This window comes from Pseudophryne corroboree, chromosome 8 (genome assembly GCF_028390025.1).
Source record: "Pseudophryne corroboree isolate aPseCor3 chromosome 8, aPseCor3.hap2, whole genome shotgun sequence".
Lineage (NCBI taxonomy): Eukaryota > Metazoa > Chordata > Amphibia > Anura > Myobatrachidae > Pseudophryne > Pseudophryne corroboree.
In genome coordinates this window covers 19,180,225-19,204,769 of record NC_086451.1, presented here as the reverse complement: position 1 = coordinate 19,204,769, position 24,545 = coordinate 19,180,225, and the positions used below count along the sequence as shown (strand labels likewise).

At 49.0% G+C, this 24,545-nt stretch overlaps 1 protein-coding gene across 2 annotated transcripts in view; it reads right to left on the bottom strand.

Moving 5' to 3' along the window:
- Positions 1–24,545, bottom strand: part of PHF19 (PHD finger protein 19) — an 80,500-nt gene that overhangs the window by 53,691 nt on the left and 2,264 nt on the right. The window contains exons 1-3 of one of the 2 annotated variants that reach the window (XM_063935988.1): positions 14,318–14,578; positions 4,532–4,739; positions 3,002–3,083 (exon numbers count right to left, since the gene is read on the bottom strand). In XM_063935988.1, the coding sequence (XP_063792058.1) occupies positions 3,002–3,083; positions 4,532–4,723 (274 nt within the window). In that variant the 5' untranslated portion in view covers positions 4,724–4,739; positions 14,318–14,578. Of the gene's footprint in view, positions 1–3,001; positions 3,084–4,531; positions 4,740–14,317; positions 14,579–24,545 lie in introns of those variants that run through there. The other variant, XM_063935987.1, reaches the window with a different exon arrangement.

Genomic DNA, 24,545 nt, shown 5'->3' with positions numbered 1-24,545 from the left:
ACAGCAGCAGCAAGGAGGATGCAGCGTCACACTCACAGCAGCAGCAAGGAGGATGCAGCGTCACACTCACAGCAGCAGCAAGGAGGATGCAGCGTCACACTCACAGCAGCAGCAAGGAGGATGCAGCGTCACACTCACAGCAGCAGCAAGGATGCAGCGTCACACTCACAGCAAGGAGGATGCAGCGTCACACTCACAGCAGCAGCAAGGAGGATGCAGCGTCACACTCACAGCAGCAGCAAGGAGGATGCAGCGTCACACTCACAGCAGCAGCAGAGGATGCAGCGTCACACTCACAGCAGCAGCAGAGGATGCAGCGTCACACTCACAGCAGCAGCAAGGAGGATGCAGCGTCACACTCACAGCAGCAGCAGAGGATGCAGCGTCACACTCACAGCAGCAGCAGAGGATGCAGCGTCACACTCACAGCAGCAGCAGAGGATGCAGCGTCACACTCACAGCAGCAGCAAGGAGGATGCAGCGTCACACTCACAGCAGCAGCAGCAGAGGATGCAGCGTCACACTCACAGCAGCAGCAGCAGAGGATGCAGCGTCACACTCACAGCAGCAGAGAGGATGCAGCGTCACACTGACAGCAGCAGCAGAGAATGCAGCGTCACACTGACAGCAGCAGCAGAGGATGCAGCGTCACACTGACAGCAGCAGCAGAGAGGATGCAGCGTCACACTGATAGCAGCAGCAGAGAGGATGGAGCGTCACACTGACAGCAGCAGCAGAGAGGATGCAGCGTCACACTGATAGCAGCAGCAGAGAGGATGGAGCGTCACACTCACAGCAGCAGCAGAGAGGATGCAGCGTCACACTGATAGCAGCAGCAGAGAGGATGCAGCGTCACACTCATAGCAGCAGCAGAGAGGATGCAGCGTCACACTCATATGGAAAGAGAGGGGGGTAATGTAAAGAAACTATACACAATAGAAAGGTGTAAATGCATAGTTCTGTATTCTCTATTATTGCAAGTATAATAAACAGCAGGGATGGGAACAATATTAACGATAATGGATATACTCCATAGAACTCTACAGACCGCAGAAACGCCAGGTCATGCTTTATTCCATCTTATTTCCAAACACAACTGTTCTCAAAAAGGACTTGCGCCTTTATGAAAATAACGCCAAATGTAACACGGACACGACTTTAACCTGTCGCATTTCCGCAGTCTTGATAAAAGCCCTATTTCCTAAGTGTAGACGTGGTTACACTGTGCTCTTTGAGGCAGATACAATCTGCCCTTTATCTTCCAGACTCTAACGTGTCTTCATTCATTCGCTCCCTAACACAGCGTCCTGATAGCTGTTCAATGATGGCTGCCAAAGCTATAATTCCCGCTGTGCAGGTTTCCATCCACATGTATACTATATACTAGTACAGTAAGTAATGGTCATTACTGTGCACTGGATTCTTCATACTCCCTGTATAAACTTTATTCCTGCAAATTAGTCTCATCTCTGCTCTTCCTGACAACACTTCATTGTGTCTCTACGAAGGACGATTGTGAAAAATCCTCAGGGTGGGAACCTCAGGAGATCCACGCTTTAATAATACTAAAGTGTCCCCAGCAACCAATAGGGGTATAGTGGGGGAGGAGCTTGTAAGTTTGCAATCTTTAAAGTGCCCAAACGTATTTTTTTTATTACTTTCACGTCTAGTATATTATTTACCCAATGAGTTCTGAAAGCAGACACTTTCTGATACCCTCTTGGGTGGTCATTAGTGGTGTCTGCCACGTGGACAAATCCTCTTGCGTCACGTGTTTACATTACGTGACGCAAGAGGATGTGCCAGTTACCAAAGCGAAGTCTCAGTTTCCACTTCAGTTCCCAGTTTTTAATCATTAAGGACAGAGCATCTGTTTCTTAGTTGCGGCAGCCTGTTACATCGCAAGTAAACAGGACGGTACCACAACCCTTGCGGTAAGCGGATTAGCCGCAGTGGTTTACTGAATGTTATAAACAGGGACAGTTTTCCCCAATTTCCTCACATTCTCAGCAAGCCCCTAATCCGCGCACTCGCAAAGGCTCGTTAAGTGATATTTGATAATCAACTAATCCGTTTCATTTAAAAATCTTCCCTGGAATCATGTTTCCCATCTTCCAGCGGCCTGTGGAGCACGGGAGGCCTAAGTGGCTGCTTATCCCGGTTATAAACACAGGGGTGACGTGGCGCAGATTGCTCTCGCAGGTCTGTAGTAGGATGAGACGGGAAAAACAACGGCATCTCTGACACACCTGGGATTTTGTAGCTAACTTTGGTAAATGTCAGGGCTAATTTGGCAGGGTTTCTTACTTAAAAGCAGGGTCCCGGCAAAGAGCGACGGTGGGGGGGGGGGGGGGGGCATGTTGCCGCTGGCAACATGGGGCATCGGCCGCATCGTTCATTTCATCGCCTAGTGTGTACCCGGAATAACAGCGGCATCACGGAGTAGCTGGTTACAAATGAGCTATTAGGCTGCCTTGTGACGACAGGAACATTGGTTTGCCCCAACAAAAATGGCTGCCTGCTCTGTTTGGGGGCGAAAGGTACACATTAAACAGTCTAAGCCGACAAGTTTCGTCTGCAAGGGTCAGCCAGCGATGGGGTACAGTTGGCGATCAGAAGAGTACGTTAATAGTTGGTTTGCAGTGAGCCAGAGGTCAGCCATATTGTAACTGTTCTCAAATTGTTCCTCAATAGTAGGAACAAAGCACAACTAATACCTGTACAGTTCAGTGATGTCACCATCATAATCCAGAGCCGGGTACATGACATATAATGCTTAGTAGAGGAATATGGGGAAGATGTACTGTATCAAGCAGTGAACAGAGTGCATAATTGGACCATAGCAACCAATTGCTTATTTTACAGAATGCATCAGATAAATGATAGCTGGAATATGGTTGGTTGCTACGGGTAACCGCAACACTGGTCCTAATTAGAAGGTTTGATAAGGGGGGAGGGGGGGGGGGGGGGGGGCTGGCAGCTGTAGGTTACATGTACGTACCATGCTGAATGTCTTTCCAGAGGACCCAGTATTTAGAATTGTCTTCAAATGTCACCAGGCAGCTTTGCTTGGAGCTACTCACCTGCAACAGAGAACGACAGTCACCTACACTCGTATACAGCACACAGGAGGTAATGCACGCATAGTGCGGTCAGCAGTACAAGCGTCCGTCAGTCTGGGGTAAGTTATTCTCAATGGGCCTGATTCGGATTTGGAAGCAAGGCAGAGAAAGCAAGTAACTTTGTGTCTGGAACAAACCATGTCGCCATGCAAGGGGAGGAAATACATTTATATTGTTTATGTGCAGGGTAAATACCGGCTGCTTTTGCATGTAGCCCTCAAAAGTTAGACAGCTTTATTTTTACACGCCAATTTAGATCTCAATTTGGACACCCCCCACCCAAATATAAATCTCTCTGCACATGTTACATCAGCCCCACCGGCAGAGCAGCACGGTTTTGCCCAGTTGCTTGCTTTTTTGGTTTGCTTCCACATCTTAATAACTCCCCAAACATTTTATGCAGCACTATCCAATCAGATCATTGTACACAGAGAAATCTATCCCTGCCCAAGGTGAGCTTACAGTCTAATTTCCCTTCCGCAGGCAGAAATTAATCAGGAAGCAATTATTCTAGTTGGTCTGTGGGTAAAAAGCAAAACAAAAACCTTTTATAAACACTAGAGACAATACAAACTCCACACAAATAGCACCATGGCCAGATTCGTGCGCAAACGCTGCAAGGCATCAACATCTTAGCACTGTTATTATTAATATTTATTTAAGTGGTTAAGAGGTTACAATCTACAGGGCAAATATACGTGAGGGCAAGGGTCACATACAGTATCGTACATTGGTCCAGCCAGGTGGCAATGGGGAACAATGCCTGGTGAGGTTATATGGTCCAGTCACACAGCAAGGCTGCTTCGGGGGTCAGAGGGTTACTCAAGTTTAGAAAGAGAATGCATAGACCAGGGGTATTCAACATGCGGCCCTGCAGCTGTTGTGGAACTACACATCCCAGCATGCCATGACACAGTTTTGCTATTAGAGCATGATGGGATGTGTAGTTCCACAGCAGCTAGAGGGCATCAGGATGATAACCCCCCCACTAAAAACTACACATACGGTGTGTGTATCTATATTATATTATAGGAGACTGTGCTGAGTAATGTGATATATGACACTTGCATATCTGTGTGTGACTGAGGCTGTATACGGAGCACAACACAACTTGTAAAGGAAAAAAGTTGCGGCTGCTACATTGTAGCACTTCGTATACAGACTCAGTGACTCAGGCACACACAGATATACACGTGTCATATATCACAGTATTCAGCGCAGTCTCCTTGTGCATGCTAGTCGCACTGCGTTGCGTCTAAGATGCATTTTCAGCAAAAAAGACACTGAACGCTAGCAGAGTCTCAGGGGACCCAGAACGCGCCTGCAGCAGAGATATATGTGGATGCACTCTGGTCCAAAAAGCGTCATCACTAAGGGCAACAGCAGTATAGGCAGAAGCCTGACCTTACCCTCTTTATCTTCCCAAGGTAATAGAGCCCATCCGTCCATCGACACAGCACGTACTGCCCTTCAGCCTGGCTGACCATCAGCTCCGTACAGCCCTGTCCATTCTTCACAGCGGCCTCCATAGCAGAATGATGCAGGTGCCTGTAGGCTGCGTAGACATCACGCAGAGCAGGTTCCATGCCTCGGTCCTCCATCGCCAGCGAAGGGGGTCTGCCAGATAAAACACACAGTGACTCACTTATAACATGTCCAGGATTCGGGTTATTCTATGGACAAATATGAAGCCCCCCAGAATATACTCTGATCAGACCAACCAGAGGCAATACAGGACAGAGCTCCTATTCCATATAGAGTACTGGGACAGGCTGCGGCCTCACTGCCTTACCCCAACTACAGTACTAGGCTATTCCTCATTCTTACAAATGGAAAAGCCTGCGCCCATCCAATGGAATGAGAAGTCGCTGGCCCTTTGGGTACGTGTTACAGAGGAATTAGAAGGCTCTGTTATTATTTGCAGCAAGAATAAGGCCTAAGAACATCGGTTCACGAAACAACGGGGTGGGAAAAACATAGAAGGAAGTTTCAGGGCTGCAGCCCCATTTAGCATGTGCCCAAGGCATCTGCCTATAGGGCCTGTCCCTAACTCCGGCACAATAGAGGGACTCGTATTGGAAATGCATATGGTGCAGGAAATGCATACACGGTAAAGAAGTCGGCGTGATTAGGCATCGCAGCACACAGGGCCTGATTCAGGCGCTTTTCTGTTCAGCCTACTCACCTCCTTATGCTAATGCAAGAACGCCCCCTGAGATATTAAATATGTGCGAGTCCGCTCGCTGAAGCCTAACCCACCGGCCGTATTTATGTCACCAGCCCAGAAACAGCGACTTTGCGGATAGCGTGATTCGTTCAGGAACAGATCAATCTGTACGCGCTAGCAATCTCCGTCCTGGTCCTGCGACAATCTCTTTCTCTGGCGCACTCTGCTGAAATCTGCAGCATCCACCCCACTCAGAATCAGGCCCACAGAGTGCAGACTGAATGCTTTCCATAACGCACATAGCGCAGGGTACTGGGGTTACTGGGGCGTCTTCTTGTGCAGGATAAGGGCAGAGAGAAGAGGAAAGGATGTCACACATGCAGCAGGCGATACAGGGAGACACGCGGCCTCTTACTGACGCTAAAGGGTTAATGAGAACATTACTTGCTAGAAGTAACAGAAGTCAGAGCGCAGCAGTTGTGCTGGTTTCTGAGTATGAGTCAGAAGCCACTTCCTTATCCTGTGTCCTCACCCAGACAGGGGGGCTCATCACACATCACTGTCACGTACCAGTGTCACATCACACATCACTGTCACATCATACATCAGTGTCATATCATACATCAGTGTCACATCATACACCAGTGTCACATCATACACCAGTGTAGTATCATACATCAGTGTCACATCATACATCAGTGTCATATACCAGTGTCACATCATACACCAGTGTCACATCATACACCAGTGTAGTATCATACATCAGTGTCACATCATACATCAGTGTCATATACCAGTGTCACATCATACACCAGTGTAGTATCATACATCAGTGTCATATCATACATCAGTGTCACATCATACACCAGTGTCACATCATACACCAGTGTAGTATCATACATCAGTGTCACATCATACATCAGTGTCATATACCAGTGTCACATCATACACCAGTGTAGTATCATACATCAGTGTCACATCATACATCAGTGTCATATCATACACCAGTGTAGTATCATACATCAGTGTCACATCATACACCAGTGTCATATCATACATCAGTGTCATATACCAGTGTCACATCATACATCAGTGTCATATCATACATCAGTGTCACATCATACACCAGTGTCACATCATACACCAGTGTAGTATCATACATCAGTGTCACATCATACACCAGTGTCATATACCAGTGTCACATCATACATCAGTGTCATACACCAGTGTCACATCATACATCAGTGTCATATCATACATCAGTGTCATATACCAGTGTCACATCATACATCAGTGTCATATCATACATCAGTGTCACATCATACACCAGTGTCATATACCAGTGTCACATCATACATCAGTGTCACCTCATACACCAGTGTCACATCATACACCAGTGTCACATCATACACCAGTGTCACATCATACATTAGTGTCATATACCAGTGTCACATCATACACCAGTGTCATATACCAGTGTCACATCATACATCAGTGTCACCTCATACACCAGTGTCACATCATACATCAGTGTCACATGATACACCAGTGTCACATCATACACCAGTGTCACATCATACATCAGTGTCACATCATATATCAGTGTCACATCATATATCAGTGTCACATCATACACCAGTGTCATATACCAGTGTCACATCATACACCAGTGTCACATCATACATCACTGTTATATACCAGTGTCACATCATACATCAGTGTCATATACCAGTGTCACATCATACACCAGTGTCATATCATACATCAGTGTCATATACCAGTGTCACATCATACACCAGTGTCATATCATACATCAGTGCCACATCATACACCAGTGTCATATCATACATCAGTGCCACATCATACATCAGTGTCATACACCAGTGTCACATCATACATCAGTGTCATATCATACATCAGTGTCATATCATACATCAGTGTCATATACCAGTGTCACATCATACACCAGTGTCATATCATACATCAGTGCCACATCATACACCAGTGTCATATACCAGTGTCACATCATACATCAGTGTCATATACCAGTGTCACATCATACATCAGTGTCATATACCAGTGTCACATCATACATCAGTGTCACATCATACACCATTGTAGTATCATACACCAGTGTCATATCATACATCAGTGTCACCTCATACACCAGTGTCACATCATATATCAGTGTCACATACATCAGTGTCACATCATACACCAGTGTCATATACCAGTGTCACATCATACATCAGTGTCACATCATATATCAGTGTCACATACATCAGTGTCACATACATCAGTGTCACATCATACACCAGTGTCATATACCAGTGTCACATCATACACCAGTGTCACATCATACATCACTGTCATATCGCACATCACTGTCATATACCAGTGTCACATCATACATCAGTGTCATATACCAGTGTCACATCATACACCAGTGTCATATCATACATCAGTGTCATATACCAGTGTCACATCATACACCAGTGTCATATCATACATCAGTGCCACATCATACACCAGTGTCATATTATACACCAGTGTCATATCATACACCAGTGCCACATCATACATCAGTGTCATACACCAGTGTCACATCATACATCAGTGTCATATCATACATCAGTGTCATATACCAGTGTCACATCATACACCAGTGTCATATCATACATCAGTGCCACATCATACACCAGTGTCATATAACAGTGTCACATCATACATCAGTGTCATATACCAGTGTCACATCATACATCAGTGTCATATACCAGTGTCACATCATACACCAGTGTCATATCATACATCAGTGTCACATCATACACCAGTGTCACATCATACACCAGTGCCACATCATACATCAGTGTCATACACCAGTGTCACATCATACATCAGTGTCATATCATACATCAGTGTCATATACCAGTGTCACATCATACACCAGTGTCATATCATACATCAGTGCCACATCATACACCAGTGTCATATACCAGTGTCACATCATACATCAGTGTCATATACCAGTGTCACATCATACACCAGTGTCACATCATACATCAGTGCCACATCATACATCAGTGTCATATACCAGTGTCACATCATACATCAGTGTCATACACCAGTGTCATATCATACATCAGTGTCATATACCAGTGTCACATCATACATCAGTGTCATATCATACATCAGTGTCACATCATACACCAGTGTCATATCATACACCAGTGTCATATCATACACCAGTGTCACATCATACACCAGTGTCATATACCAGTGTCACATCATACACCAGTGTCATACACCAGTGTCACCTCATATACCAGTGTCACCTCATATATCAGTGTCACATACATCAGTGTCACATCATACACCAGTGTCATTTACCAGTGTCATATCATACATCAGTGTCACATCATACACCAGTGTCACATCATATATCAGTGTCACATACATCAGTGTCACATCATATATCAGTGTCACATATATCAGTGTCACATCATACACCAGTGTCACATCATACACCAGTGTCACATCATACACCAGTGTCACATCATACACCAGTGTCATATACCAGTGTCACATCAGTGTTATATACCAGTGTCACATCACACATCAGTATAATATACCAGTGCCACATCATACACCAGTGTCATATACCAGTGTCACATCATACATCAGTGTCATATACCAGTGTCACATCATACATCACTGTCATATCATACATCAGTGTCACATCATACATCAGTGTCATATACCAGTGTCACATCATACATCACTGTCATATACCAGTGTCACATCATACATCAGTGTCATATACCAGTGTCACATATATCAGTGTCACATCATACATCACTGTCATATCATACATCAGTGTCACATCATACATCAGTGTCATATACCAGTGTCACATCATACATCACTGTCATATACCAGTGTCATATGCAAATGACAGGGAGGACGGAGAGAAAAGAAGCAATGAAGTCCAGAGGTTATTTCATTAAATGCCATCATTACCCCACCAGTGATTACTACACTCACTCCATCACTATCCTACCAGTAATTGTTACACTCAAAGGCCATAACTATCCCACCTGTGATTATTACACTCATAGGCCGTAACTATCCCACCAGAGATTGTTACACTCATAGGCCATCACTATCCCACCAGTGATTATTACACTCACTCCATCACTATCCCACCTGTGATTATTACACTCACTCCATCACTATCCCACCTGTGATTATTACACTCATAGGCCATCACTATCCCACCAGTGATTATTACACTCATAGGCCCTCACTATCCCACCAGTGATTATTACACTCACTCCATCACTATCCCACCAGTGATTATTACACTCATAGGCCATCACTATCCCACCTGTGATTATTACACTCACTCCATCACTATCCCACCAGTGATTATTACACTCATAGGCCATCACTATCCCACCAGTGATTATTACACTCACTCCATCACTATCCCACCTGTGATTATTACACTCATAGGCCATCACTATCCCACCAGTGATTATTACACTCACTCCATCACTATCCCACCTGTGATTATTACACTCATAGGCCATCACTATCCCACCAGTGATTATTACACTCACTCCATCACTATCCCACCTGTGATTATTACACTCATAGGCCATCACTATCCCACCAGTGATTATTACACTCACTCCATCACTATCCCACCTGTGATTATTACACTCATAGGCCATCACTATCCCACCAGTGATTATTACACTCACTCCATCACTATCCCACCTGTGATTATTACACTCACTCCATCACTATCCCACCTGTGATTATTACACTCATAGGCCATCACTATCCCACCAGTGATTATTACACTCACTCCATCACTATCCCACCTGTGATTATTACACTCATAGGCCATCACTATCCCACCAGTGATTATTACACTCACTCCATCACTATCCCACCTGTGATTATTACACTCACTCCATCACTATCCCACCTGTGATTATTACACTCATAGGCCATCACTATCCCACCAGTGATTATTACACTCATAGGCCATCACTATCCCACCAGTGATTATTACACTCACTCCATCACTATCCCACCTGTGATTATTACACTCATAGGCCATCACTATCCCACCAGTGATTATTACACTCACTCCATCACTATCCCACCTGTGATTATTACACTCATAGGCCATCACTATCCCACCAGTGATTATTACACTCACTCCATCACTATCCCACCTGTGATTATTACACTCATAGGCCATCACTATCCCACCAGTTATTATTACACTCACTCCATCACTATCCCACCTGTGATTATTACACTCATAGGCCATCACTATCCCACCAGTGATTATTATACTCATAGGCCATCACTATCCCACCAGTGATTATTACACTCATAGGCCGTAATTATCCCACCAGTGATTATTACACTCATAGCCCGTAACTATCCCACCAGTGATTATTACACTCATAGGCCATCACTATCCCACCAGTGATTATTACACTCATAGGCCATCACTATCCCACCAGTGATTATTACACTCATAGGCCGTAATTATCCCACCAGTGATTATTACACTCATAGCCCGTAACTATCCCACCAGTGATTATTACACTCATAGGCCATCACTATCCCACCAGTGATTATTACACTCATAGGCCGTAATTATCCCACCAGTGATTATTACATTCATAGCCCGTAACTATCCCACCAGTGATTATTACACTCATAGGCCATCACTATCCCACCAGTGATTATTACACTCATAGGCCGTAATTATCCCACCAGTGATTATTACATTCATAGCCCGTAACTATCCCACCAGTGATTATTACACTCATAGGCCATCACTATCCCACCAGTGATTATTACACTCATAGGCCGTAATTATCCCACCAGTGATTATTACATTCATAGCCCGTAACTATCCCACCAGTGATTATTACACTCATAGGCCATCACTATCCCACCAGTGATTATTACACTCAAAGGCCATCACTATCCCACCAGTGATTATTACACTCATAGGCCATCACTATCCCACCAGTGATTATTACACTCATAGGCCGTAATTAGCCCACCAGTGATTATTACACTCATAGGCCATCACTATCCCACCAGTGATTATTACACTCAAAAGCCATCACTATCCCACCAGTGATTATTACACTCGCATTATTATCCCACCAGTGATTATTACACTCATAGACCATCACTATCCCACCGTTGATTATAACACTCACATTATTATGCCACCAAAGAATATTACACTCACATTATTATGCCACCAGAGAATATTACACTCACATTATTATGCCACCAGAGATATTACACTCGCATTATTATGCCACCAGAGAATATTACACTCGCATTATTATGCCACCAGAGAATATTACACTCGCATTATTATGCCACCAGAGAATATTACACTCGCATTATTATGCCACCAGAGAATATTACACTCACATTATTATGCCACCAGAGAATATTACACTCACATTATTATGCCACCAGAGAATATTACACTCACATTATTATGCCACCAGAGAATACTACACTCACATTATTATGCCACCAGAGAATATTACACTCACATTATTATGCCACCAGAGAATATTACACTCACGTTATTATGCCACCAGAGAATATTACACTCGCATTATTATGCCACCACAGAATATTACACTCGCATTATTATGCCACCAGAGAATATTACACTCACAGATGATCATTATTACCCAGAGGACATATTGGTAACCCCATAGTGTACAGTATACTTATATAATGCAGCAACCAGCTATCCCACAGAAATCTACAATTAGTCCCATACATCCAAAATCTACCTGTATATATTTATAAATGCAATAATATATTGCTCTTCTGTATAGAATATAAATATTAAACACAGGTTTCCTCTAGCAGCTGTCATCTGTATTACCTATATCCCAATGATTTATACACACGGTCTCTGTACCTTGGTGTCATGCTGACCGGGTGCAGCCGTGCTCCACATATTTACAGCAAACACGTAGCACCCGGTCAGCGCCGCCCGCTTTCAGGTGCTTTAAAGGGCAACGCCGCTCCTAATTCATATCCCCAAATGGCAATAAAATTGTTTGCAAATTATTCCTATTAATGTTTCATTTGCAAAGACAAGCTTATATTAAAGTTAGACTCTAACCCATCTACTTCACAGCTCAGGATTTCAAACACCAGGTATGTCTCCTGTCTGGGAACAGCAGCCGAGGATCTCACACCCCCCAGTCACACTCACTGGGATACAACTTCGCAGCCAGGCTGTTTTGCTTTTGATCTGCTGTAACAATACTGATGTTATCCGCAAACCAGCAGAATTTTTATTAGGGTGAGACACGCCCCAAAAACGGTCGTTACACGCCTGCGTTTTTGGCCGCCACATCCCATAACTGCCTCCAAACACCCCCTGTCAATCACTGCAAACGGGCGTCACTAAGGTACCTTGGGGCAGATGTATTAACCTGGAGAAGTCATAAGGAAGTGATAAGTGCAAGGTGATAAACGCACCAGCCAATCAGCTCCAATATGGTAATTGACAGTTAGGAGCTGATTGGCTGGTGTGTTTATCACCTTGCACTTATCACTGGTTTATCACTTCCTTCTGCCGTCTCCAAGTTTTAATACATCTGCTCCCTTTTTCGCTTACACAGTGCGACCCCAACGCGCAAGCAGTCAGATGATAATCGCTCAACTCCGTAAATATCAGCATTGAGTTCGTCAATGTCCACCCGACTCATCGATGTTTTTACAATTAATATTAAGGCCCAGATTTATCAAGCCTTGGAGAGTGATAAATTGCACGGTGAAAAAATTACCAAGCAATCAGCTCCTAACTGTCATTTTTCAAATGCAACCTGTAACATGGCAGTTAGGAGCTGATTGGCTGGTGCTGTATCACCGTGCAATGTATCACTCTCTAAGGTTTGATAAATGGGGGCCAAAGGACGCTACAGATTTTGGCCTCAGCCAAAACATGTATCGGCGATCTCTGATTATAGCATTTGCACCCGAATGTCTGCAGGGGTTCACAACCGTGTCCAACAAAAACGTGCGAATCTGCGCTCGCTGTACGGTCCGCATACAGTGCAGATCTCCCCCCACCCCGCCTTGTTCTCGGAGAAAGCTCGTGTCCATCCTCAGTGCAGGAACATCACTGACAGCGTTGCGATGGCGAGTATTCCCTTACATAAAAAAAGAATAACAATTGTGCGCTCAATGGCCGCACTGCTCAGACCGCGCAGTCATGGCACCTGAGAACCGTCCGGCTGGAGACCCGGGGGCCACTATGGGCTTTAAAAGACGAAGCAAAGTGACTATTGAGCATCACTGAGCCACTTTCTTTATTTCCAGATTATTGGCCGGCGTTTGTGACGGATCGCTATTACGCGGATAAGCCTGTAATCAGACCTCAGGCAATCTATGGGGCTTATTTCAGAATTGACACTTTATTACAGATTGGCACTAATCCCGCCGTCACCCACGGAGCAGCTGCCAAGGAGCCTCGGGCGAGGTACAGGATCATTTCCCCAACCACTTATAGGTATTATACGAGGTGAGTCGCGCGTTACTCACCAGCCACAATGATTTTTGACACGCTTCCCAACACTTTACAGCAGCAACCACCGGATTACACGCCCTCGGGCTAGGAAACGCAGGCTGATGGAAGCCATCTACACACAGCGGTAGAAGTCGTGTTACCAGGAGGACCACTGAACCCAGGAGGCGCGGATCTGTAGCGGAGAATCCCTCTGGCGCTGTGCATCTAACGGCATTGCAACGCAGCCAGGCGTCCGCTATCGGTCCAGTTGTACGCAGCTGATCAGGTGGGAATCTCAGGTGTGTCACAAGAGGCATCTTATTTGCATATGCAGGTACCTCTTGCAGCTGCGGCTGTCAGGAGGCTGCAGCGCCCTGTGACGTATCACTCCAGCGCACTCATAATATTAATAATTCAAAAGTCAGCAGCTGCAATCGTTACCTTACTTATACCGGGGCTGAGAGTGAGTACGGGGCAGCCTTCAGCCCGCATCCGGGCCACTTATTTATTTGCACAATGCACGTGAGGCACAGAGTGCAGCTCTCAGCTCGGTTATCCTGATTTCCCGGTGCTTCCCCCCCTGTGCATCCTCACTCGTCCTCTGCTGCTCACCGCCCTGTGGCGCCCACTCACACGCAGCCTCCTCTAATAGGTGTCCAGCAGGTCAACCAAAAATAAGCAGCCTCCACAGCTGGCTGCCCATTGGCTGGTTCAAAAACTCTGACTCCCCTCAGTAGAGTGCACGGTGCGAGGGACGGCTCATTGCACAGACAGCCGTGACTCACTTAGGCAGAGCACACTGATCACAGTCACCGACCGCGTGCATGCACATATAGGCTTCTTTAACCTTTTATCCACACTTCCTGTGCACCTATCAGTTATACTGTATATAGTATTATTATTACCAGTTATTATAATTTTTTATTATTATTATTATTATTATTATTATTATTATTATTATTGGAATAAGGTGCAAACTTTAATAAACTAAATGTTAAGAATTTTTTGGGAAATGGACAATACTATATTATTAGACAATACATTGTATCATTTGGGGGTTTCAGCAGGTATAGTAGCATTATAACGTATTACATGCTCTTATCCCCAATTTACATACAGTACACATGTGTACAGGTGCATGACGCCTGTTTTCCAGTCCCCCCCTATGAGTGACAGTGTAATGTAATTGCAGCAGATGTACAGAGCTGACGGCTTTATCTCTGCGCCCGGTAGCAGTCCTGCAGGTGACGTTACACCTCACTTACCGGACAGGTTCCGGTCTACGTGTAACACTGATATAACACCTGTAACACCCCACAGGCCGGCATGAGGGGAGGCAGAGACCCCACACCCAGTAACCCATGTGTGACACCTGCTGTATCAGCAGCTATGGCAGGTGCAGCGGTAGCAGAGACCACCCTCATTGCACCCCATGGTGACAGGAGGAGGATATGTTTATTAACCCCTGCCTGGCTGCAACTGTAGCAATGAATGGCCCACGCTCATTAACCCCAAACAGGCTGCAGTACTATCAGTAAGAGGAGCTCTTATTAACCCCTGGGTGACAGAACCAGCAGCAGTGAGAAGAAACCAGTCATTAACCCCTCAGTGACAGCGGCAGCAAGATGCACAGATCATTAACCCTTCAGTGACAGCGACATTAGGTGACAGGACCCCCGGACACATACATTAACCCCTCAGTGATAGCGGCATCAGGAGACAGGACCCCCAGACACATTAATCCCTCAGTGACAGCGGCATTAGGTGACATGACCCCCAGACACATTAACCCCTCAGTGACAGCGGCATTAGGAGACAGGACCCCCAGACACATTAATCCCTCAGTGACAGCAACATTAGGAGACAGGACCCCCAGATACATTAACCCCTCAGTGAAAGCGGCATTAGAAGACAGGACTCCCAGACACATTAACCCCTCAGTGACAGCGGCATTAGAAGACAGGACCCCCAGACACATTAACCCCTCAGTGACAGCGACATTAGGAGACAGGACCCCCAGACACATTAACCCCTCAGTGAAAGCGGCATTAGAAGACAGGACTCCCAGACACATTAACCCCTCAGTTACCGCAGCATTAGGAGACAGAACCCCCAGATACATTAACCCCTCACTGACCGCAGCATTAGGAGACAGAACGCCCAGACACATTAACCCCTCAGTGACCGCAGCATTAGTAGACAGAACCCCCAGACACATTAACCTCTCAGTGACCGCAGCATTAGGAGACAGAACCCCCAGACACATTAACCCCTCAGTGACCGCAGCATTAGGAGACAGAACCCCCAGACACATTAACCCCTCAGTGACCGCAGCATTAGGAGACAGAACCCACAGACACATTAACCCCTCAGTGACAGCGGCATTAGGAGACAGGACCCCCAGACACAATAACCCCTCAGTGACAGCGGCATTAGGAGACAGGACCCCCAGACACAATAACCCCTCAGTGACAGCGGCATTAGGTGACAGGACCCCCGGACACATTAACCCCTCAGTGACAGCGGCATTAGGTGACAGGACTCCCAGACACATTAACCCCTCAGTGACTGCGGCATTAGGTGACAGGACCCCCAGACACATTAACCACTCAGTGACAGCGGCATTAGGTGACAGGACCCCCAGACACATTAACCCCTCAGTGACAGCGGCATTAGAAGACAGGACTCCCAGACACATTAACCCCTCAGTGACAGCGGCATTAGAAGACAGGACCCCCAGACACATTAACCCCTCAGTGACAGCGGCATTAGAAGACAGGACCCCCAGACACATTAACCCCTCAGTGACAGCGGCATTTGGTGACAGGACCCCCAGACACATTAACCCCTCAGTGACAGCGGCATTAGAAGACAGGACCCCCAGACACATTAACCCCTCAGTGACAGCGGCATTAGGAGGCAGGACCCCCGGACACATTAACCCCTCAGTGACAGCGGCATTAGGTGACAGGACCCCCAGACACATTAACCCCTCAGTGACAGCGGCATTAGAAGACAGGACTCCCAGACACATTAACCCCTCAGTGACAGCGGCATTAGGTGACAGGACCCCCGGACACATTAACCCCTCAGTGACAGCGGCATTAGAAGACAGGACCCCCAGACACATTAACCCCTCAGTGATAGCGGCATTAGGTGACAGGACCCCCAGACACATTAACCCCTCAGTGACAGCGGCATTAGGTGACAGGACCCCCAGACACATTAACCCCTCAGTGACAGCGGCATTAGGTGACAGGACCCCCAGACACATTAACCCCTTAGTGACAGCGGTATTAGGAGACAGGACCCCCAGACACATTAACCCCTCAGTGACAGCAGCATTAGGAAACAGGACCCCCAAACACATTAACCCCTCAGTGACAGCGGCATTAGAAGATGGGACCCCTGGCACATTAACCCTTCAGTGACAGCGGCATTAGGAGACGGGACCCCCAGACACATTAACCCCTCAGTGACCGCGGCATTAGGAGACAGGACCCCCGGACACATTAACCCCTCAGTGACAGCGGCATTAGGAGACAGGACCCCCAGACACATTAACCCCTCAGTGACCACAGCATTAGGAGACAGGACCCCCAGACACATTAACCCCTCAGTGACAGCGGCATTAGGAGACAGGACCCCCAGACACATTAACCCCTCAGTGACCGCGGCATTAGGAGACAGGACCCCCGGACACATTAACCCCTCAGTGACAGCGGCATTAGGCGACAGGACCCCCAGACACATTAACCCCTCAGTGACAGCGGCATCAGGTGACAGGACACATTAACCCCTCAGTGACAGCGGCATTAGGCGACAGGACCCCCAGACACATTAACCCCTCAGTGACAGCGGCATCAGGTGACAGGACCCCCGGACACATTAACCCCTCAGTGACAGCGGCATCAGGTGACAGGACCCCCGGACACATTAACCCCTCAGTGACAGCGGCATCAGGTGACAGGACCCCCGGACACATTAACCCCTCAGTGACAGCGGCATTAGGTGACAGGACCCCCGGACACATTAACCCCTCAGTGACAGCAGCATTAGGAAACAGGACCCCCAAACACATTAACCCCTCAGTGACAGCGGCATTAGAAGATGGGACCCCTGGCACATTAACCCTTCAGTGACAGCGGCATTAGGAGACGGGACCCCCAGACACATTAACCCCTCAGTGACCGCGGCATTAGGAGACAGGACCCCCGGACACATTAACCCCTCAGTGACAGCGGCATTAGGAGACAGGACCCCCAGACACATTAACCCCTCAGTGACCACAGCATTAGGAGACAGGACCCCCAGACACATTAACCCCTCAGTGACAGCGGCATTAGGAGACAGGACCCCCAGACACATTAACCCCTCAGTGACCGCGGCATTAGGAGACAGGACCCCTGGACACATTAACCCCTCAGTGACAGCGGCATTAGGCGACAGGACCCCCAGACACATTAACCCCTCAGTGACAGCGGCATCAGGTGACAGGACCCCCGGACACATTAACCCCTCAGTGACAGCGGCATTAGGCGACAGGACCCCCAGACACATTAACCCCTCAGTGACAGCGGCATTAGGCGACAGGACCCCCAGACACATTAACCCCTCAGTGACAGCGGCATCAGGTGACAGGACCCCCGGACACATTAACCCCTCAGTGACAGCGGCATTAGGCGACAGGACCCCCAGACACATTAACCCCTCAGTGACCGCAGCATTAGCAGACAGGACCCCCAGACACATTAACCCCTCAGTGACAGCAGCATTAGGTGACAGGACCCCCAGACACATTAACCCCTCAGTGACAGCGGCATTAGGAGACAGGACCCCCAGACACATTAACCCCTCAGTGACAGCGGCATTAGGAGACAGGACCCCCAGACACATTAACCCCACAGTGACAGCGGCATTAGGAGACAGGACCCCCGGACACATTAACCCCACAGTGACAGCGGCATTAGGAGACAGGACCCCCGGACACATTAACCCCTCAGTGACCGCGGCATTAGGAGACGGGACCCCCAGACACATTAACCCCTCAGTGACCGCGGCATTAGGAGACGGGACCCCCAGACACATTAACCCCTCAGTGACCGCGGCATTAGAAGATGGGACCCCTGGCCCATTAACCCTTCAGTGACAGCGGCATTAGGAGACGGGACCCCCAGACACATTAACCCCTCAGTGACCGCGGCATTAGGAGACAGGACCCCCGGACACATTAACCCCTCAGTGACAGCGGCCTTAGGAGACAGGACCCCCGGACACATTAACCACTCAGTGACAGCGGCATTAGGAGACAGGACCCCCGGACACATTAACCCCTCAGTGACAGCGGCCTTAGGAGACAGGACCCCCGGACACATTAACCCCTCAGTGACAGCGGCATTAGAAGACAGGACTCCCAGACACATTAACCCCTCAGTGACCGCAGCATTAGGAGACAGAACCCCCGGACACATTAACCACTCAGTGACAGCGGCATCAGGTGACAGGACCCCCGGACACATTAACCCCTCAGTGACAGCGGCATCAGGTGACAGGACCCCCGGACACATTAACCCCTCAGTGACAGCGGCATAAGGTGACAGGACCCCCGGACACATTAACCCCTCAGTGACAGCGGCATCAGGTGACAGGACCCCCGGACACATTAACCCCTCAGTGACAGCGGCATTAGGAGACAGGACCCCCGGACACAGTAACCCCTCAGTGACAGCGGCATTAGGTGACAGGACCCCCAGACACATTAACCCCTCAGTGACAGCGGCATTAGGAGACAGGACCCCCAGACACATTAACCCCTCAGTGACAGCGGCATTAGGTGACAGGACCCCCAAACACATTAACCCCTCAGTGACAGCGGCATTAGGAAACAGGACCCCCAGACACATTAACCCCTCAGTGACAGCAGCATTAGGTGACAGGACCCCCAGACACATTAACCCCTCAGTGACAGCGGCATTAGGTGACAGGACCCCCAAACACATTAACCCCTCAGTGACAGCGGCATTAGGAGACAGGATCCCCAGACACATTAACCCCTCAGTCACAGCGGCATTAGGAGACAGGACCCTCAGACACATTAACCCCTCAGTGACAGCGGCATTAGGAGACGGGACCCCCAGACACATTAACCCCTCAGTGACAGCGGCATTAGGAGACGGGACCCCCAGACACATTAACCCCTCAGTGACAGCGGCATTAGGAGACGGGACCCCCAGACACATTAACCCCTCAGTGACAGCGGCATTAGAAGACAGGACCCCCAGACACATTAACCCCTCAGTGATAGCGGCATTAGGTGACAGGACCCCCAGACACATTAACCCCTCAGTGACAGCGGCATTAGGTGACAGGACCCCCGGACACATTAACCCCTCAGTGACAGCGGCATTAGGTGACAGGACCCCCAGGCACATTAACCCCTCAGTGACAGCGGCGTTAGGAGACAGGACCCCCGGACACATTAACCCCTCAGTGACAGCGGTGCTAGGAGACAGGACCCCCAGACATATTAACCCCTCAGTGACAGCGGCATTAGGAGACAGGACCCCCGGACACATTAACCCCTCAGTGACAGCGGCATTAGGAGACAGGATCCCCAGACACATTAACCCCTCAGTGACAGCGGCATTAGGAGACAGGACCCCCAGACACATTAACCCCTCAGTGACAGCGGCATTAGGAGACAGGACCCCCAGACACATTTACCCCTCAGTGACAGCGGTATTAGGTGACAGGACCCCCAGACACATTAACCCCTCAGTGACAGCGGCATTAAAAGACAGGACCCCCAATCACATTAACCCCTCAGTGACAGCGGCATTAGGAGACAGGACCCCCGGACACATTAACCCCTCAGTGACCGCGGCATTAGGAGACGGGACCCCCAGACACATTAACCCCTCAGTGACCGCGGCATTAGGAGACGGGACCCCCAGACACATTAACCCCTCAGTGACAGCGGCATTAGAAGACGGGACCCCTGGCACATTAACCCTTCAGTGACAGCGGCATTAGGAGGCGGGACCCCCAGACACATTAACCCCTCAGTGACCGCGGCATTAGGAGACAGGACCCCCGGACACATTAACCCCTCAGTGACAGCGGCATTAGGAGACAGGACCCCCAGACACATTAACCCCTCAGTGACAGCGGCATTAGGAGACAGGACCCCCAGACAGATTAACCCCTCAGTGACAGCGGTATTAGGTGACAGGACCCCCAGACACATTAACCCCTCAGTGACAGCGGCATTAGGAAACAGGACCCCCGGACACATTAACCCCTCAGTGACAGCGGCATTAGGTGACAGGACCCCCAGACACATTAACCCCTCAGTGACAGCAGCATTAGGTGACATGACCCCCAGACACATTAACCCCTCAGTGACAGCGGCATTAGGTGACAGGACCCCCAGACACATTAACCCCTCAGTGACCGCGGCATTAGGAGACAGGACCCCCAGACACATTAACCCCTCAGTGACAGCAGCATTAGGAGACAGGACCCCCGGACACATTAACCCCTCAGTGACAGCAGCATTAGGAGACAGGACCCCCGGACACATTAACCCCTCAGTGACAGCAGCATTAGGAGACAGGACCCCCGGACACATTAACTCCTCAGTGACAGCAGCATTAGGAGACAGGACCCCCAGACACATTAACCCCTCAGTGACAGCAGCATTAGGTGACAGGACCCCCAGACACATTAACCCCTCAGTGACAGCAGCATTAGGAGACAGGACCCCCAGACACATTAACCCCTATGTGACCGCAGCATTAGGAGACAGGACCCTCAGACACATTAACCCCTCAGTGACAGCAGCATTAGGAGACAGGACCCCCAGACACATTAACCCCTATGTGACCGCAGCATTAGGTGACAGGACCCCCAGACACATTAACCCCTCAGTGACAGCGGCATTAGGAGACAGGACCCCCGGACACATTAACCCCTCAGTGACAGCGGCATTAGGTGACAGGACCCCCAGACACATTAACCCCTCAGTGACAGCAGCATTAGGAGACAGGACCCCCGGACACATTAACTCCTATGTGACCGCAGCATTAGGAAACAGGACCCCCGGCACATTAACCCCTCAGTGACAGCGGCGTTAGGAGACAGGACCCCCGGACACATTAACCCCTCAGTGACAGCGGTGCTAGGAGACAGGACCCCGCAAAAAATTAACCCCTCAGTGACAGCAGCATTAGGTGACAGGACCCCCAGACAAATTTACCCCTTAGTGACAGCGGTATTAGGTGACAGGACCCCCAGACACATTAACCCCTCAGTGACAGCGGCATTAAAAGACAGGACCCCCAATCACATTAACCCCTCAGTGACAGCGGCATTAGGAGACAGGACCCCCGGACACATTAACCCCTCAGTGACCGCGGCATTAGGAGACGGGACCCCCAGACACATTAACCCCTCAGTGACCGCGGCATTAGGAGACGGGACCCCCAGACACATTAACCCCTCAGTGACAGCGGCATTAGAAGACGGGACCCCTGGCACATTAACCCTTCAGTGACAGCGGCATTAGGTGACAGGAACCCCAGACACATTAACCCCTCAGTGACAGCGGCATTAGGTGACAGGACCCCCAGACACATTAACCCCTCAGTGACAGCAGCATTAGGTGACAGGACCCCCAGACACATTAACCCCTCAGTGACAGCGGCATTAGGAAACAGTACCCCCGGACACATTAACCCCTCAGTGACAGTGGCATTAGGTGACAGGACCCCCAGACACATTAACCCCTCAGTGACAGCGGCATTAGGAGACAGGACCCCCAGACACATTAACCCCTCAGTGACAGCGGCATTAGGAAACAGGACCCCCGGACACATTAACCCCTTAGTGACAGCAGCATTAGGTGACAGGACCCCCAGAAACATTAACCCCTCAGTGACAGCAGCATTAGGTGACAGGACCCCCAGACACATTAACCCCTCAGTGACCGCGGCATTAGGAGACAGGACCCCCGGACACATTAACCCCTCAGTGACAGCAGCATTAGGAGACAGGACCCCCAGACACATTAACCCCTATGTGACCGCAGCATTAGGAGACAGGACCCTCAGACACATTAACCCCTCAGTCACAGAAGCATTAGAAGACAGGACTCCCAGACACATTAACCCCTCAGTGACCGCAGCATTAGCAGACAGGACCCCCAGACACATTAACCCCTCAGTGACAGCGGCATTAGGAGACAGGATCCCCAGACACATTAACCCCTCAGTGACAGCGGCATTAGGTGACAGGACCCCCAGACACATTAACCCCTTAGTGACTGCGGTATTAGGAGACAGGACCCCCAGACACATTAACCCCTCAGTGACAGCAGCCTTAGGAAACAGGACCCCCGGCACATTTACCCCTCAGTGACAGCGGTATTAGGTGACAGGACCCCCAGACACATTAACCCCTCAGTGACAGCGGCATTAAAAGACAGGACCCCCAATCACATTAACCCCTCAGTGACAGCGGCATTAGGAGACAGGACCCCCGGACACATTAACCCCTCAGTGACCGCGGCATTAGGAGACGGGACCCCCAGACACATTAACCCCTCAGTGACCGCGGCATTAGGAGACGGGACCCCCAGACACATTAACCCCTCAGTGACAGCGGCATTAGAAGACGGGACCCCTGGCACATTAACCCTTCAGTGACAGCGGCATTAGGAGACGGGACCCCCAGACACATTAACCCCTCAGTGACCGCGGCATTAGGAGACAGGACCCCCGGACACATTAACCCCTCAGTGACAGCGGCATTAGGTGACAGGACCCCCAGACACATTAACCCCTCAGTGACAGCGGCATTAGGTGACAGGACCCCCAGACACATTAACCCCTCAGTGACAGCAGCATTAGGTGACAGGACCCCCAGACACATTAACCCCTCAGTGACAGCGGCATTAGGAAACAGTACCCCCGGACACATTAACCCCTCAGTGACAGCGGCATTAGGTGACAGGACCCCCAGACACATTAACCCCTCAGTGACAGCGGCATTAGGAGACAGGACCCCCAGACACATTAACCCCTCAGTGACAGCGGCATTAGGAAACAGGACCCCCGGACACATTAACCCCTTAGTGACAGCAGCATTAGGTGACAGGACCCCCAGAAACATTAACCCCTCAGTGACAGCAGCATTAGGTGACATGACCCCCAGACACATTAACCCCTCAGTGAAAGCGGCATTAGGTGACAGGACCCCCAGACACATTAACCCCTCAGTGACCGCGGCATTAGGAGACAGGACCCCCGGACACATTAACCCCTCAGTGACAGCAGCATTAGGAGACAGGACCCCCAGACACATTAACCCCTATGTGACCGCAGCATTAGGAGACAGGACCCTCAGACACATTAACCCCTCAGTCACAGAAGCATTAGAAGACAGGACCCCCAGACACATTAACCCCTCAGTGACAGCGGCATTAGAAGACAGGACTCCCAGACACATTAACCCCTCAGTGACCGCAGCATTAGCAGACAGGACCCCCAGACACATTAACCCCTCAGTGACAGCGGCATTAGGAGACAGGATCCCCAGACACATTAACCCCTCAGTGACAGCGGCATTAGGTGACAGGACCCCCAGACACATTAACCCCTTAGTGACTGCG